The 16665-nt window shown below is 43.7% G+C and overlaps 1 protein-coding gene and 1 long non-coding RNA gene across 2 annotated transcripts in view; one reads left to right on the forward strand and one right to left on the reverse strand.

Moving 5' to 3' along the window:
• Positions 1-3674: 3674 nt before the first annotated feature.
• The window catches only part of cntn2 (contactin 2), a 29854-nt gene continuing 16863 nt past the window's right edge, over positions 3675-16665 (forward strand). The window contains exons 1-6 of the mRNA XM_020654294.3: positions 3675-3978; positions 13954-14045; positions 14533-14674; positions 15130-15305; positions 15392-15487; positions 16280-16492. Of these exons, the coding sequence (XP_020509950.1) occupies positions 13982-14045; positions 14533-14674; positions 15130-15305; positions 15392-15487; positions 16280-16492 (691 nt within the window). The 5' untranslated portion in view covers positions 3675-3978; positions 13954-13981. The remainder of the gene's footprint in view (positions 3979-13953; positions 14046-14532; positions 14675-15129; positions 15306-15391; positions 15488-16279; positions 16493-16665) is intronic.
• Positions 6468-11326, reverse strand: LOC114921365 (uncharacterized). Its single transcript, XR_003809666.2, has 3 exons — positions 8294-11326; positions 7561-7679; positions 6468-7335 (listed from the first exon to the last, which is right to left on the reverse strand). It is a non-coding gene; the product is annotated as an uncharacterized lncRNA (long non-coding RNA).

Genomic DNA, 16665 nt, shown 5'->3' on the forward strand with positions numbered 1-16665 from the left:
CTCCTTCTAACTTTAGATTCTGGTCCTGAATGCTCTGGATTTGTTTGGACCAGAGAAGGTAGGCGGTTTTAAGGCAACCCCACACAGCCGTTTTGCATTTTGGACACCCCTCGGTTTGCCAGATATGAGAGCAGTTATCAGGTCAAACCAACAGGTGTTGCAGCGATGGAAGCGGGCAAGAGAACTGGTTCAGATAGAAGTGATTGTACCCGACCTAAAAAGCCTCTGCATGTTTCTAATAAGCTCCACGAGCAGAAACGTGTTCAAACTAGGATCAATATTGGAGACGCTTTTGAAAAATGGAGAGAGGTTAGAACGCAGAAAGGTTTACAGACCGATGCAGAGCTGGATAAACACTGAAGCTTCAGTGTTCACCAAATGGCAACCTGGACTGCAGTACCCATTTTAAACACTAGGGGTCAGAGTTACATATTTATCCTTTAATTAATAACAGTCACATGTATTTCTGAACATTATTGCCGGACTGCGGACTTTGTTTTGTTGTTGTTTCAGGAGAATAAAAAAGGAGAGGGATATATAAACCGTTCATCTCATCACAACTACTTTAGACATCAATGCAGTTGAAATGTTTGATCAAAAATATGAATATGAAAAAGCAACATGAATGTAGCGTTGTAGACAAGACCACACTAACCGAGACCAAGACTTTCTCGTGTGGTGATTGGACAGGTCTGTGTTTTTTTTTCCTTGTTTGGTGCTTGTGTTTTTGTTCTTTCAGAGGCTGGCTGTGGCTTATCGGCTGCTGGAGCTCTCTGCAATCACTCACCTGTTCATCATCTGTAATTACCGGCTGCAGCATTTATACCCTGGTTCAACTCTCCCAAGCTGCCAGATTATTTCCGCCTACACAGTGGTAGATTGGCTTCTCAGCATCAGTAAACTTTTTGTGCTTTGGATACCCGTTACTAATTATTCCCTTGTCTTATTTTTTTCCCCAGTGCCTTCAACTACCGAGCTCCAGCGCCTCACCACCCAGCCTCTCATTCAAGCCTCACATCAATAAATACCCCTTTACCCACCACCCTGTTTTCCGGTTTTGCTTTTGGGTCCACTAACAAACCTTTAAGGCCATAACAACCCGAGACATTTAGGGATCCAGACCGAGTCCAGACCAAGACCATAACTATCTCTGAAAGATCAACGCTGGTGTTTAGGGGCCGTGTCACTCACTAAGAAGGTTGCGGCTGTAACCAGGGGATAATAATCAAACTATAAACTATGAATTTAAGCTATTTGTTCTTTTAGAAAGAGGAGTCTCCTTCTAATCTCAGTGATGACGGGGGAAAATTTGGTCTTGACCGGTCTTTATTTAAAATCCAGTCTGAGACCGAGACAACTTTAATTCTAAATAAAGGCTTTATATGCGATTTTTTTTTTTTGATCCAGCAGATGTCGCCCTTGAGCACCAGCATGAAACCAAAACAACTTGCGCTGCATTGTTGTGTTAGCATGCTAATGCTAGTGATCTTTATTATGCTCGTATCTTCACACTGCATGTACATTTACCTGAAATGACCGTGATCTAAAAAACGAAGTTAAGCAGTGAGTACAGTATGCTATTCTTCTTTTCTCTAGTCCCTCAATTAAACAACTTTTATACGCGAGGGGAGGAGCCGGCTGGCTGTCCCGACGATGTAAACAAATTGAAGATAGGACTCGGAAAACTCTGAAAGCATCACAGACAGTGGGACTCGGGTGTTACACCCATTGTAGACAGTCATGACTCACAGAGTTATTTTCAGAGGATATACTTGATTTCTATTACATTTAAGTGTGAAAAATCGCATATGAAGCCTTTAAGGTTGTAAAAAAAAAGATATAAAAAGGAAGCAGAAATATCAACATAGGATATTTGAATTATATCATTGCTGCACTGATTGGTCATAGAAACGCTTATAAAGACTCAAAGAAATCAGAAGTTTAGTCTTTTTTTTAAAACATTGTTCTTTAATTAATGTTCGTGTATTTATATTAAAATAAGATCCATTTATCTCCCTGCACTGGTTAATTGGAGGGGGGGGGGTGTCTCTGTGACGTCACTGTTCCCCGGGGAGTCGTGGTGGAGGGGCGCGGGGGGGGGGGGGGTGTACGAGCAGCACCTGCCGCCTCCGAGCTCCACTTCCAGGCTGCAGAACAACAAAAGGAGGTAGACCGCCGCTACTCCTCCTCGCAGACAGATGCTGCATCAAGCTGCCCGGAGTCAGAGCACTCAGCACCGGAACACGATCGACTGTGCCTTCAAAATAAAAGTTCATATGATGAAAGAAACACAGTGTTTGAGTTTAGTTTTAAATGTTCAGTGACATAAAGTGAGGAAATAAAACTTCATGTCAGAAGTTATTTATAACAGGGAGGGGGATGCAGGTTTGTGAATTTATGAGACCAATTTACAATCAAACATTTTACATTCTTTTATTATTTTCTCTTAAATGATCTGTAGGCACATGTCTGTGTATTACTATGGAGAATTAAGGCCACATGACAAATTACATCTGAGATTTCATGATTAAAGTCATTATTTTTTATTGATCAAAATGTACATTAAAGAGAATCAAGGTTTGAAAAGAAAGTCGTAATGTTTCAAGATTAAAGTCATAACATTATGAAAATAAAGCTGTTCATTTAGAAGGATAAGGTGTTGAGAGAAGATAATGGATATGACGAGTATAGTATAAAGTCTTAAAACTAGAAGAGTAACGTCTTAAAGAGATTATTGTAAATAAGAAGATATTTAAGTCTTCTGTTAACGAGATTAAATTCCTAAATTAACTGTTGACTAACTGTTCATATTACCTTCCTTTTTTACATTGTGATCAACTACGTCGAAGATAAATATTTAAACATGAAATCAAGAAACATTTGAAAATGCTAACACTAGCTGGACGTCCTGATGTTATATTTAATTTCACTACCCATCGAGATGTGCTACAGAATGGCTCTGTGATCGGGCTTTTCCTCTTTAAAGATACGTTTCCCCTTAAATCTTAAAATACAGATTACAAAAACCCGCCCTCCATACTCTGATAATTTAGTAAGTAGCTGTTTAATAATATAAATGTATATAGGTTACTAGGCATCGTTTGATAACCTACACCGAACTGACTATTACAGAGGTGTCCAAAGTGCGGCCCGAGGGCCACTTGCGGCCCTTGAGGGGATTTTTTGTGGCCCGTGACTTCAAATGAAGAATCAGAAGATTTTGGCCCGAGGCCTTGATTAAGATTGGCACATTATCTTATTCTTATTTTTCATGTTAACAAGGGCTGAACAATATTCCTAAAATAGAAAATGTTCAGTAACATGTATGTTGTTGTTTTTTTAATCTACAGCTTTTACTATTTTCCACATTGTTTTTGTAAACTATGAAAAAAAAAACATATGCAAAGTTTTTGCAAACAAGTGGACTGTTGTTTAAACCATTTAATGACCTGAGCTAAATGCAGAAAGCTTTTCCAAAAAAAAAAAATCAAAATATTTGATTTCCTTTTATTAAAGGGTTTCTTTAGCAAGCCTTTTTAATTCTGATCTACAAAGCCTGACTATTTTTTTCAACTATATTTTAAAAAACAAACAAAAAAAGGTTTGGACACCACTGGACTATTACTTCAGTAACGGTTACCGGAAGTGACTCGGCAGTATTTTGGCGGGCTTTGACGCTCTGGTGAATCAGAGCAGAAGGTGTTTGAAAGAAGGAGGGATGATGCTGAGGAGGAGGAGATGAGGGAAAAGAGACTCTCATAGAGGATGTGGAATCAGACCAACTGAACATTTTTAAAAGCACAGAGGAGGAGGAGGAGGAAGAAGAGGAGGAGGACATCCACAGAAGGAGAGGAGGAGCATCAAATCTGCGAGGATCCAATCCCGGGTATAGTTTCTGCTTTCACCGAGGTACCGAGCGGAATCACCCCGCCTCCTGCTGCATCAACACTAGCTGCTGCCCCGGCCCTCATCAACCAGGTAAACACACCAACACCTCCCACCAAACCGCGGTTATATCTTTAAAATCAAATCCACATTTTAAATTCATCCCAACATGAACATGTGTGTGTGTGTGTGTGTGTGTTTTGGATGTGTTTTGGGCCGGTTCGGCTGGTTGGATGGATGGGGGGTGTCCCGGTTGTCGCTGGGTTTGACGCAGCAGTGAACCTCACAGAGAACCAGCCTCACTACACTAAACGTGTCTTTTTCTTTCTTCTGCCGTGTATTGTTGTCAACGTTACGCCAAACTTCACGCCTGTCGTCACGTCTGCACCGATAATGAGCATTTAACGGAGTTATGGTCGTAACTGTGTGTGTGTGTGTGTGTGTGTGTGTGTGTGTGTGTGTGTGTGTGTGTGTGTGTGTGTGTGTTTACGGGCTTTGAATTGAGCAGAAAGTGAATGAGGTTTGGTGGAAGGTGCTGCTCTCTTATTGCGGCTGTAAATTAAATGTTTCTGTGTTACTGTCATGTTAGGTGATTATTGTAATGATAGTAATACTTTATTTGTTAAGTACTTTTCAATACAATTGGCAGAGGGCTTCACAGTGAAGAAAAACAGACTGATAGATTTAGATATAAGAAATAATAGTGCAATAAAAATAAATAAAATGAGGGTTTCTGATTCTGCAGGTCTGATCTCCTCTGACAGACTGTTTATAAGTCCTGACCCCCTTTAGTCTTAAACAGAGCTCTGTCAGAGGATCTCAGACTGAGTCCTGGTTCAGGAGGGGTTACGAGCTCAGAAATGAAAGGTAGGGGGCCAGTCCATGTTGTATCTTCAAAGTGATTAAAAGAATCTTAAAAACCAGCAGTCAGTCAGTGATGGGACGCTGAAATCAGGGTGATGTGAGCACGTTTGTTGGTCTGTGTTTAAAGTCCGGCTGCTGAATTTTGCAGTATTTGAAGGCGTTGGATGACCTGACTGAGACGGGAGGCGTCCAAAGAGGAGGACCCACGTCCAGAACATTCAAAAATGTTTAAAAAAAACAAAAAGGCAATAACAGGGCTGACGTCTTAAAAAGTCCAAAAATCCACAAGAAGAGAAAAACAAATCTCTGGGAGCCAAACGGGAGAAGCGGATGAACGCGGGTTCATTCTGTCACAGGTCCTGCACGCCATGCCCCCTCACCGCCTTGTTACCCGCTCTTCACTGTGATCACTTTCTCTTTTTATACCATACAGCTCTGCTTACATGGTACTTCCTGTTGTATCTCTGACCCTCTCTTTATATATTTAGTTCCTGTTCTTTTGTTCTGGGTTAGGGTTGGGTTAGGGTCCATCACTCTCGCATCACTACTCCCCCCCCCCCCCCCCATATATTAACCCACTGCGTCCTGTTTACATCTGTCAGTGTGATCACTGTCCTCTTCTACCTTCTGTTTTATTTAAGTTTAAGTTTTTTTTTTGTCCACCTTGCATGTTGTTGCTCCTTATTAGGGCCCGAACAACGGCCTTGTTGCGAGGAACCTATTGTATCCCTAAGGTTATTATTATTGTTTCTGCCAAAAGAATCACATTTTTTCAACGTGCGTGAAAACTCACGTCTGGCAAACTTTTTTTTTATTTTTGTGGAAAAACATTGAAAAATTATTTTAGTCTTCATGCCGCTCTCTCTCTCTGTGTGTCTCTGTCTGTGTGTGTGTGTGTGTGTGTGTGTGTGTGTGTGTGTGTGTGCGTCTGCGTCTGCGTCTGCGTCTGTGTCTGTGTCTGTGTGTCTTTGTCTGTGTGTGTGTGTGTGTGTGTTTGTCTGTGTGTGTGTGTGTGTGTGTGTGTGTGTGTGTGTGTGTGTGTGTGTGTGTTTGTCTGTGTCTGTGTGTGTGTGTGTGTGTGTGTGTGTGTGTGTGTGTGTGTGTGTGTTTGTCTGTCTGTGTGTGTGTGTGTGTGTGTGTGTGTGTGTGTGTTTGTCTGTGTGTGTGTGTGTGTGTGTGTGTGTGTGTGTGTGTGTGTGTGTGTGTGTGTGTGTGTGTGTGTGTGTGTGTGGTTTTTTCTTCGTTGGTTGATGTGGTTGTTGGTAGTCTTATGGAGGTCTTGTATGGAGGGATGGAGACCCCATGCTGGGAGTCATGCTTCTTATTGGTTAATTTCTTGATGTATGATTTGACTGAATGATTGTAACTTTAAAGGTCCCATATTATTTTTTTCTGGTTTATATGCTCTTTAGTGTGTTTTCCAAGTGTTCTGTGCATGTTTACGCACATGTTTACGCACATATATGACGTCTTGTCAGTGTGAGATCACTGATCTAAGCCCATTGGCTTGTGTGGCAAGCCCTGCAGCTCATGTTGCACGACCGTTAACTTCTGTGGCACGTCCATGATATGCCGCAGCCTGCGGTAGCACAGTAGTGCTAAGTTGCTAATGCATGTTAGCTTGAGCAAAAAACGGACTTGGAAAGAAGTTTCAGCTCCTACTCTCTGTGGCAGCTTTGGAGATTCTGATGCTTCTGGAAGTTCACAACCACAACATGTAAGTACGCTTCATTTATTGTCTTTTTTATTTGTTTGAAAACAACTTTTGAGCTGCTATGGATACATTAGTTCTGTGGAGGCTGGCTGTAGCTGAACTGTAAGCCTCGGCTAACATGGTTCGAGACGGTCTAATGAATGTAAAATCCGCTTTGTTGCAGGATCTGAGCTTTATAAGACTGCTCACTTCCCGGCTAACACAGCTGTTGTTATCCTCTTTCCACTTTCTTATCCACCTCTGCGTAAAACTTCTTTTTTACGTGGGGATTTTTTATCGATGTAGTAAGCCAGAAGTATGCTAAAGTATTGATAATTGATCTAAACAGCTCGGCCAGTGTTCAGGTGGTGTTGTTTAATCATAGCACTGACTGCAAACGAACGGATTGACACATATACATGTGTGATTATACACACATATACACGTCAGATTGCCATGCTAAATTTCCATTTTTTCTGTCTCTTTTTTTAGAGTACATCACAGCAGATTACACAGACAACAAGCTCCAGTATCCTAACGAGTGTACCAAGGTTTCATGATCACGTTGGGTGGCAGACAGACTCCCCACAAGTCCCAGAGGCCACACAGACATACCTGCCTCCAAAGGGGTCATCAGTCCACACACAGTTGGCCTGGGGTACACTAAGGGACAAGCAAAGGTACGAACACACACCTAAAAAAATGTCCAACTGCTGAAATCTGAGCAAGAATATCAGAAAACTGTGATTTCATTACATGATTGCTGATTTTAGCTTTTTGTATTGTAGTTTGCATAGTTATGCATCACAGACAGCAAGTCTGTATTTGCATTGTGATGGTATCTCCAGCACCGGCTCACAAAGCTGCGATGAGCTGCCAAGTGTCTGCACAGCCTGTATGGAGACAATATAGTTGGATGTAAAAATGTTACTTCTCATTGTATATTTACACGTATAGATCTACACATTTAAATGTTTTTTTTTAACCTAAACTGAGAATAAAGAACTTTCAACAAATTATTTTCTCACTTCTTTTCTTTTATTTCTCTGAAATAGTCAAACTGTTTGATTAGAATTAATTTGATTGAAGATGTAAATCATTATTTATAATGAACATACTCTTCTGCAGTTCTCTGTGATGTTCTCCTCTGAAGATGTTGTGGATGTTTTGAAGTGTATATGGGTTTAAACAGTCCTGGATGTTTTTGGTAAAAGGAACAGGCAGCAGATTCATTCTCCTGATGAAAGAAGCTACTGATTAAAATGAAATAATGTTCAGGAAGAAGGAAAATAATGACAGAGGAGGAAACATTATTGCATGACATATTGATCCAACAAACACACGATTATCACCTGGGCTTTTGTAGTCAAAGTAAGTAAGTCTATGATGTTATTGATACTTACAATTGCTCATTGAATTTTTAATCACATCAAGGAGGTGATATACAATGCAGAACAAGCTGAGTCGCTGCAATAAACAACGTACAGTACTAATGTAAATAAAATAAAAATGTATTGTACAGAACACATTTGTGGCCAATAATCATATTGTAATCAAGCCAAACTTTGTGAAGCCATGAGTAAGATATATATTGATTAGGTAAATATGTTGGTAGCTCCAGTCAGTGAAATTGGAAGAGGCTAACATATTTTTCAACACAATAACAGTGAGAGTTTTTATGATATATAGACTTGATACAAACATAACATAGGCTACGTTGCTATATCCCCGTTATAGTATTCTGCAGCACGCGTTTAGCTGCAGTTTCCACACATACACCACAACAATGAAGCTACCCGATGAGCACAAATAAGACACATATTACATCTGAAAAGGCTGCAAAATAAATACCTGCAACACTGAAACGTTGTGCTAATGCTCACGATTGCGGTGGTTGTTCCTCCTCTCCGTTGTCAGATTGGTAAAGTTGACCGCGGCCATTTTTGCTTGTTTACCAGGGTTTTCTGCTGCTCTCGCTGCGTTCCCAATATGGTAAAAGGGGCGTGACATTTCCGAGAACTGTGCCGAGCGACTGACCAATTGCGACAGAGCGGTTCGGCCGACCAATCAGATCATACTTGGCCCACGTGGGAACTTGCAGTGTGGGCACAACAGAGCTTTACAAACAGTGTCAGAGTGGAGAGGGTGCAAGGAGGAGCAATACATGAAAACAGACACATTTTTCGGACATTAGCGATTGTGAATGTACTTTAGTAGGCACATAAATTAAATATATGAACCCATAAAAGGGCATAATATGACCCCTTTAACAGGTCCACTGACAGACTGCAAAACGGCTTAATAAACGGAAGAAGAGACTCAGGTACAAGACTGTCGGCCTCTTCATCCGGAGTCAAGGAACTACATATCCCACAATCCATTGAGCATGATCCCTCTTCTTGAATGTAAATGTAGTTGTTATTGTGTTTATACTATACAAGCGTTGTGGTTTGTGTTGTTGTTCAACTTTTACTCTTAATTCACTTCAATTAAAAAAAAAAAAAAAACATATTGGTCCCCGGGGGGCTAACTAACTAGCTAGCCTGCTATCCAAACTTATCTGTTCACATACAGCACTGAGGGGCGGGAAACATTGCCATGGTAACAGCAAGCTCAACCAATCAGAGACGTGGCTGTGACACCGATCGGGGGCAGAATCCCTCCACGTGGTTTATCTTCAAACTGTAAACCAGCGTTTTGTTTGTGTGGAGGATTTCAACAGAGGGAGAAAAGATGTTAGAGTGTAAGCCCCTCCCCTCTACCTCTCCCCGCCTGTCCATCAGTGTGTCCTCATGAAGGCAGCGATCAATGGTGGAATCGAACTCATCAGACTCCATCTGTGCTCCATCACAGGAACAGTGAGGCCTTTCTCTCTGTGTGTCAGTGTGCAGCTCTTTGTTCTCTAATAAGTGACAGGGCAGAGGTCTCTCTCTGATATCTAACACTGATATGAGCTCCAGCAGCACCCTGAGGTGACCGCTGACCCGCTGTGCCTCTGCAGACCGTCAGAGACATGTGATGAGGCTGACAGGACAGAGGAGTCTTTGATCTGATCTGATAACAGAGAGAGAAGCTGCACACTTCTGAAACTCCTAATGACTGTCAGATTCTCACATTCATCATTCATGTGTCAGACAAAAGGTCAGAGGTCAGCAGGACTCACACTGGGGCTTGTTTGGTTGTGTCAGAACAAGTGCAGCTAATTCTGCCTTCAGATGTGAACATTACGAGTACATGCTAAATCGTAACACGATCCATCGGACTCCTGCAGTCCTGAATCAGACATGTTTCTGCTTCCTGTGTGACGCCATGTTTCAGGTGTCTTCATACTCAGGTTGTTCCACGCCTACACCATAATATCTTAGTTATTTTAATAGTAGATCATTTCTACAAGGACAGAAGCTTTAAAAGACATTAGATCTTCAGTCACATTTTGAACTCAATACATGGAGCTCGTTCTAATTTGCACAAAAAGGTTGACAATGTTAGTAATGTAAACATTGCAAACACATTTGTTTAGTATAGACTGTGTGCAGGAGTTAGTCTGCAGTATGAAAAAAACAGTGATGTACCCAATGTTGGGCGTCTAGGAATGACCAAGCTTTAACCTCCGGTGTTGAAAAATGAAGCTGATGCTGAAGTGTCAGATCCTGCAGTTTGTCGAGTGTCCACTAGAGGCCGGCTGCAGAAGCAGGAAGTCACTTGTAGTTCTTTCACACCTGCAAAAGACTCCTGAAGTTTTGTGTGAACACAAACAGCTGAATGTTTCTCCTCCAGCCTCCTCCTATTTATTCTGCAGAAAGTCAGAGTGACACACAGACAGGACAGGTGAGCACAGATACACACACCTGTGAGCGTCTTGGTCTCCTGCTCACACTGATAACACTGCAGTTCAAGGTGCTGTACGTCGGCTGAGGCTCTCTCTGTAGGAAGAAATCTAACAGACTGAGAGAGGATGAGAGACAAGCGCAACACTTTCTACAGATCCTTCACATATCTCTCCTCCTCTCTCTCTCTCTTTCTCTCTCTCTCTCTCTCTGTCTGCACTCTGACAGTCAGATCATCTCCGTCTGCTCCTCTATGGGGACTCTGTGGGCGCCGGTGTCTGACTCTGAGGTCACAGTGTCTGGGTCAGAGTCTCAGGAGAGCGCTGTGACTCCAGATGGACGGTGTAGTGTAGTGTAGTGTAGTGTGTTCTTGTGTCTGCTGACTGACACACAGATAAGAGCAGGATCATCAGGTCCACTACCAGCGTCTCTTCTGCTGCAGAACGCCTCTAACCAGCGTGAATTGGTGCTGACATGGCGCTCGCTCTCTTTAGGTTAAAGTTCTGATGAGTGAAGATGTTTAGTTTTTTTTATGCTTCAGTACTCATCCAAATCGTCAATCATGAAGATAACACATCGTTTAACACGTGTTTGTATGGGCTGCTCGTTTACACCATAATGACGTTTGGCTGCCTGAAAAAGCAAAGTTTTAAAAAGGGATACTTTCTGCACTTGCTCAGTATGCTTCCAGTCGATAGGCATGAACGAGAAGTGACCCCACGTCATCGTCCATCCACACATTTCACAAGTTTACTGCATGTGTGAAAGCACAAAGAGGAGCTATTGTTCTGTGATGATCACACACACACACACACACACACACACACACACACACACACACACACACACACACACAGCAGTGCTTGTGTGTTTCAGATGAAGTCAGTGAGCATGAAGTCATTGTCTGCTGATTGTTAGAAGATGAAACTGATCTGTGTGTGTGTGTGTGTGTGTGTGTGTGTGTGTGTGTGTGTGTGTGTGAGAGAGAGAGTGTGAGAGAGTGTGTGTGTGTGTGTGTGTGTGTGTGTGTGTGTGTGTGTGTGTGTGTGTGTGTGTGTGTGTGCACTGAGAGGACACAGAGTGTATCTAAATTTGGCGGGTTTTAAGCCTCCTGACAAACCGTTACACCGCGCCCGTCTGTCAATCATGTCAGCTACACGCCTTATTATGAATATCTCTTATCCTTCATCAAATCAAAACTGATGAGTCATCAAAACATTCACCCCCTGTACAGTGTGTGTTGATCGAGACATGAGCTAATCAGACCTATTTGTTTTTTTTGAACCAGGCTGTAAACATGTTAATCTCTGCTGTAAAAACAGACTTTTTAGAATGGGTGTGTATGTGACTTCCTGTGCTTCTGCAGCCAGCCTCTAGCGGACACTCGTGGAACTGCAGGATTTTACACTTCACTTGGCCACTAGAAGAAACAAATACAGAGCTTAATAAAGTTACAGCAGAGTCACAGATGGACCTGCTGTGAAGATAAAAATATTAAAACAGAAATAGAAACTGTCTCTAGAAGACTCCAGATCATTGAGAACTTTAACATTAGGAGATTTAAACGTCCTCAGCGTGCAGTCAGACGGCTGATCTGTTAAAGAATCCTTCCACACTTTAAAGGTCAAACTTTCACTCTGCTTCTGAAAAAGTCACTTCAGCTGAGACAGAAGTTTAGTCCACAGAGAGGGTCTACAGGAGTCCTGTTTCTGCCTCTCTCTGGGGTTTCTAGCAGTTTTCTCGCTGACTGCGGTCTGCATTCTTCTTCTTCTCTGGATCGGATTGTGTCACAGCATCAATTATGAGACAGAGCGTTAGATTTCAGCTAACAGCGTGCAGATTCAGCACAATGAAATGTCTGGACCCCTGAAAGGCAGAGTGAACAGACTCTCTATCATGGGATTATTATTATGGGCCCCTCGTGTAGCGGGTCCCCCCCCCCCCCCCCCCCCAACCTTGCTCCCAGGTGTTCAAACCCTGATGCTTGGTCATCTCTCTTCCTTTATAACTTGACTGCTAACAACACCTCTGTGGTATCGGTAGGTACATTTTGGTTTCATGTTTTTGGTTGATCCATTACCGCCTCTCTTTCATAGGTGCAAGTCGTTTGTCAAAGCATCTCACTGGGAGGCTTGTCAGCCACCATACATCAAACCATGTCCTCTCCTGTTTCCATACCCTCTGATCATTTCTTGGTTTTAATCACAAACGATGCAGTCTAACTCCTGCACGCTGTCTTACCTGTATATCTGCAGCTTCCCTGTACCAAACACAGACGTTAAGGTGAAGCTGTGCAGAGACTCTGAGAGATCCAGTCTGATTCAGGAGGAGGGAGCAGACAGGTCCACAGGAGATCTGACCTTTGTCTGAACTCCTGTCCTTTAAAGCAAAGTCCTCTGAGTTTGTCCGTCTCACATCCTGACAGTCTCATTCCTCTCACATCTTTAATATTTCATGTTTGTGTCTGACTTTCTGAAACATGCTGACGGGGCCACCGGGTTAAACATTTTCAAATATGCAACTCCCTCTTCAGAACGAATAAAAGATTCATGGGATATCTCACAGTCTGTATTTTAAAGAAGACTGTCTTTGTTTGATCATGTCTGCAGGAGCGCTGTGAGCTTCTCAAAGAGAGGACATATCAAATACATATTTATAAAAGGTTAGAGAGAAGCATGGATGCACTGACTCGTTAACTTCATGATGTAGAGTCATAAAATCTGTGCTTTGCTACACCGTGCAGTGGTTAGCTCTCACAGCGAGGAGGTTCCTGGTTTGAATCCCCGTCTGACAGGAGCCTCTCTGTGAGGAGGGAAAGCCCCCTTTGAGTTCCTCACAGAGCTGTGGGACTGAGCTGTGGGAAAATCCACGACAGAGCTGTTGTGGATTTTTCTGTTTGATGAATAAAAGGTCTCGAGTCAAGCTGTTTGTTTTTGTGTATTTTTATTGCAGAAAATAGATGATCTTTGAGGAATCAGATACAGAAGTGACAGAGGGCAGTCCCGTTTCTGGAGAGTATTTATACATGATTAGAAAGAGTTCATTGGTTGTGAACATGTGTCGTCTGCCCAGTGACAGTTTGTTAATGATGCAGAGCACACAGAAGAGGAACCTTGTGTTAGTGTTATCTAAGAGTTGGCACTATGGCCGCGGTCTCACTGGCCATCCGTACCGTGACCAAGCACGCTTCAACGCTAAAGTCCAGTTCGTTCGTCACAAAGTAGCTGTCATGTTGTCAGTGTTGTTCTCCGATGTGCGGACGCGGACTCGACTGCGTGTTTCTTTTTCTCTCTCTCTCTCTCTCTCTCTCGTCCTCCTGTTTATAAACTGAGCACGCTTCATAATAACATAAAGCTTGCATGTGTTGTATTACGAGGTTATGTACAAGAGGTAATCGTGCTTTTAGGCACGATTAGTCCTGGCCAGTATTACCGTGGGCGGTGCCGGCCAGCGTGGGAATGGCACAGTGCCAATCGTGCCTGAGTACAGCACGGTACAGATGACCAGTCTGACCGTGTTCTTTCACTGTAGTGCCTCCAGATGTTCTTGTCCATCTGACGCACAAACATCTATTGCAAGTCAGTGTATGAGGTTATGTACGGTGACAAATAAACAGCAGAAGTAAGCACAGTGTTTTTCCAATACACCTCTCCTGAACTGAATCGTTTCTTTTCTCCTGAACAGACTGAGAGGGAACGCCTCCTGAGATCACATGATGATGGAGAACTTCCTGTTTCTGCTGCTGCTCAGCTCAGTGCTGCTGCAGGACGCTGAGGGTGAGGCACACACACACACACACACACACACACACACACACACACACACACACACACACACACACACACACACACACACACACACACACACACACACAGTACACACACACTCACCCCCCCACACACACACACACACACACACACACACACACACACACACACACACACACTCACACAGTACACACACACACACACACACACACACACACACAGTACACACACACACATATCAAACATTGAACAACCTTTTATCAGATTTAAAGAGTTAGCATTACACTTTCTACTCTCTCCAGGATCAGCGTGTCCCGTTGATCTTTGTCCTATTTTATAAAGAAAGTGTAAACCATCCACCTGATCCACGTCCAGACTTTAAAAGCTTCAGATGAGACGCTGCACTTCATACTGTGTCCACAGGAGGGTGCCAAAATCCACACAAACTGTCCAGTCCTCATGTTCATATGAAATGTTTGATTGTATTCTTTTCCAGGAGGAGACGTGTGTGTCTCAGGTCACGACAGCGGGCCGGTCTTCGAGAAGCAGCCCAGCAGCTTAATTTACCCTGAAGGCCTCACTGAGGGAAAGGTGACCCTCAGCTGCCAGGCCAGAGCCAACCCTGCTGCCTCCTACAGGTCAGACACACATTTACTATTTGTTTGAGTCAAGACCAGGACCAAGGCAGGGTGAGACTAAACAAGACCAGGACCAGGGCAGGGTGAGACTAAACAAGACCAGGACCAAGGCAGGGTGAGACTAAACAAGACCAGGACCAGGGCAGGGTGAGACTAAACAAGACCAGGACCAAGGCAGGGTAAGACCAAACAAGACCATGACCAAGGCTGGGTGAGACTAAACAAGACTAGGACCAAGGCAGGGTAAGACCAAACAAGACCATGACCAAGGCAGGGTGAGACTAAACAAGACCCGGACCAAGGCTGGGTGAGACCCAGTCAAGACCGACCATGCAGACCCAGACCGGTTTTGAGTACTACACCACTGGTTTGTACCCCGTGTGGATGTTGAGCCTCTTCCTGTTTTGCCCTTTCTGCTGCCTGCTCATCAGTGTGCCCTGCTCCTTGTCTTGCAGGTGGCTGGTGAACGGCACAGACGTCCCGTTGGGGATGGACGTGCGTTACACTCTGGTGGCGGGCAGTCTGGTGATCAGCAGCCCCGAGGGGGTCAAAGACACCGGCTCCTATCAGTGTCTCGCCATCAACCGCTGTGGCACCATCATCAGCCGCGCCGCCGTGCTCAAGTTCGGCTGTGAGTCAGAGAGATGTAGATCACTGATGACATCACAGAAGGTTATTTTTGAATTCACCTGTTGACCTCCTGTGCTCTCCCTGCAGTCCTGGACGATTTCTCCTCCGACAGCAGGAGTCCTCAGACGGGGTACGAAGGCGTGGGAACTTTTCTGGCCTGTCAGCCCCCTCCTCATTACCCAGGTACCCTCTCTCCTTAACCACACCTCCAATTACCTGACAGCCTACTTACACCTGGTCACCTCACCACACCCCGTTTGTTTCAGATCCTTCTACCCACCCTCCCTTCCCTCCTTCTCATCCATCCACCCTCCATCCTCATCCCTTCCCTCCTTCCTTATCCCTTCCCTCCTTCCTTATCCCTTCCCTCCCTCCTCATCCCTTCCCTCCTTCCTTATCCCTTCCCTCCTTCTCATCCCTTCCCTCCTTCCTCATCCCTTCCCTTCCCCTGCCAGTCTGCAGCTTTCAGGTCAAAGGTCAAAGGTCAGGTCAGAGATTTCAGAATCGGGGTTTAATGCCAAGTACATTTACACATACAAGGAATTTGACTTGGTGTATTGGTGCTAAACAATTAACAAGGAAATAAAGCAAAACTAGCAACAATAAAATAATAAATAATACAGTATAAGAAGCTATTACAATATATAAAATAGAATTTAAAAATGTAAAATATAAAATATAAAAAATACAAAATGTACAAAAGGTGCAATGTAGGAGCTGTGCTGTTTGGTTACATAAGTACTGCAGCTTTAAGACCTTCAGCTGCCTCAGGAGGCGGAGTTAGAGAGCACCGTCTAAACGCACCAAAAAAAACCATTTCAAGCGTTTCAGTGCAAACTTTTTAAATTCTTTAAACCCAAATCTGATCTGATGTTGAGGATCTGAACACTAACAGGTATACAGGTGATATTTATACAGTTTAACATCCTGGTCTCTGTTCCCGTTGATCCTGACATCATCTTCTTCCTCCTCCAGCTCTGTCGTACCGCTGGTTCCTCAACGAGTTCCCGAGCTTCCTGAAGAAGTTCGACGGCCGTTTCTTCGTGTCTCAGGTGACGGGGAACCTTTACCTGGCAAGGGCGGAGCCCAACGACACGGGGAACTACTTCTGCTTCACCACGGTCAACCTTGAGATCAGCAGCAAGAGCACGTTCAGCCGCCCCAACCAGCTGACCGTGCTGCCCGACGGTACACACACATCCACTGCTCGTTACTGACGTGGTTAAATAACACACCTCACCTGGTTAAATAACACGCCTCACCTGGTTAAATAACACGCCTCACCTGGTTAAATAACACGCCTCACCTGGTTAAATAACACGCCTCACCTGGTTAAATAACACGCCTCACCTGGTTAAATA

Source organism: Labrus bergylta, chromosome 5, assembly GCF_963930695.1.
Source record: "Labrus bergylta chromosome 5, fLabBer1.1, whole genome shotgun sequence".
Lineage (NCBI taxonomy): Eukaryota > Metazoa > Chordata > Actinopteri > Labriformes > Labridae > Labrus > Labrus bergylta.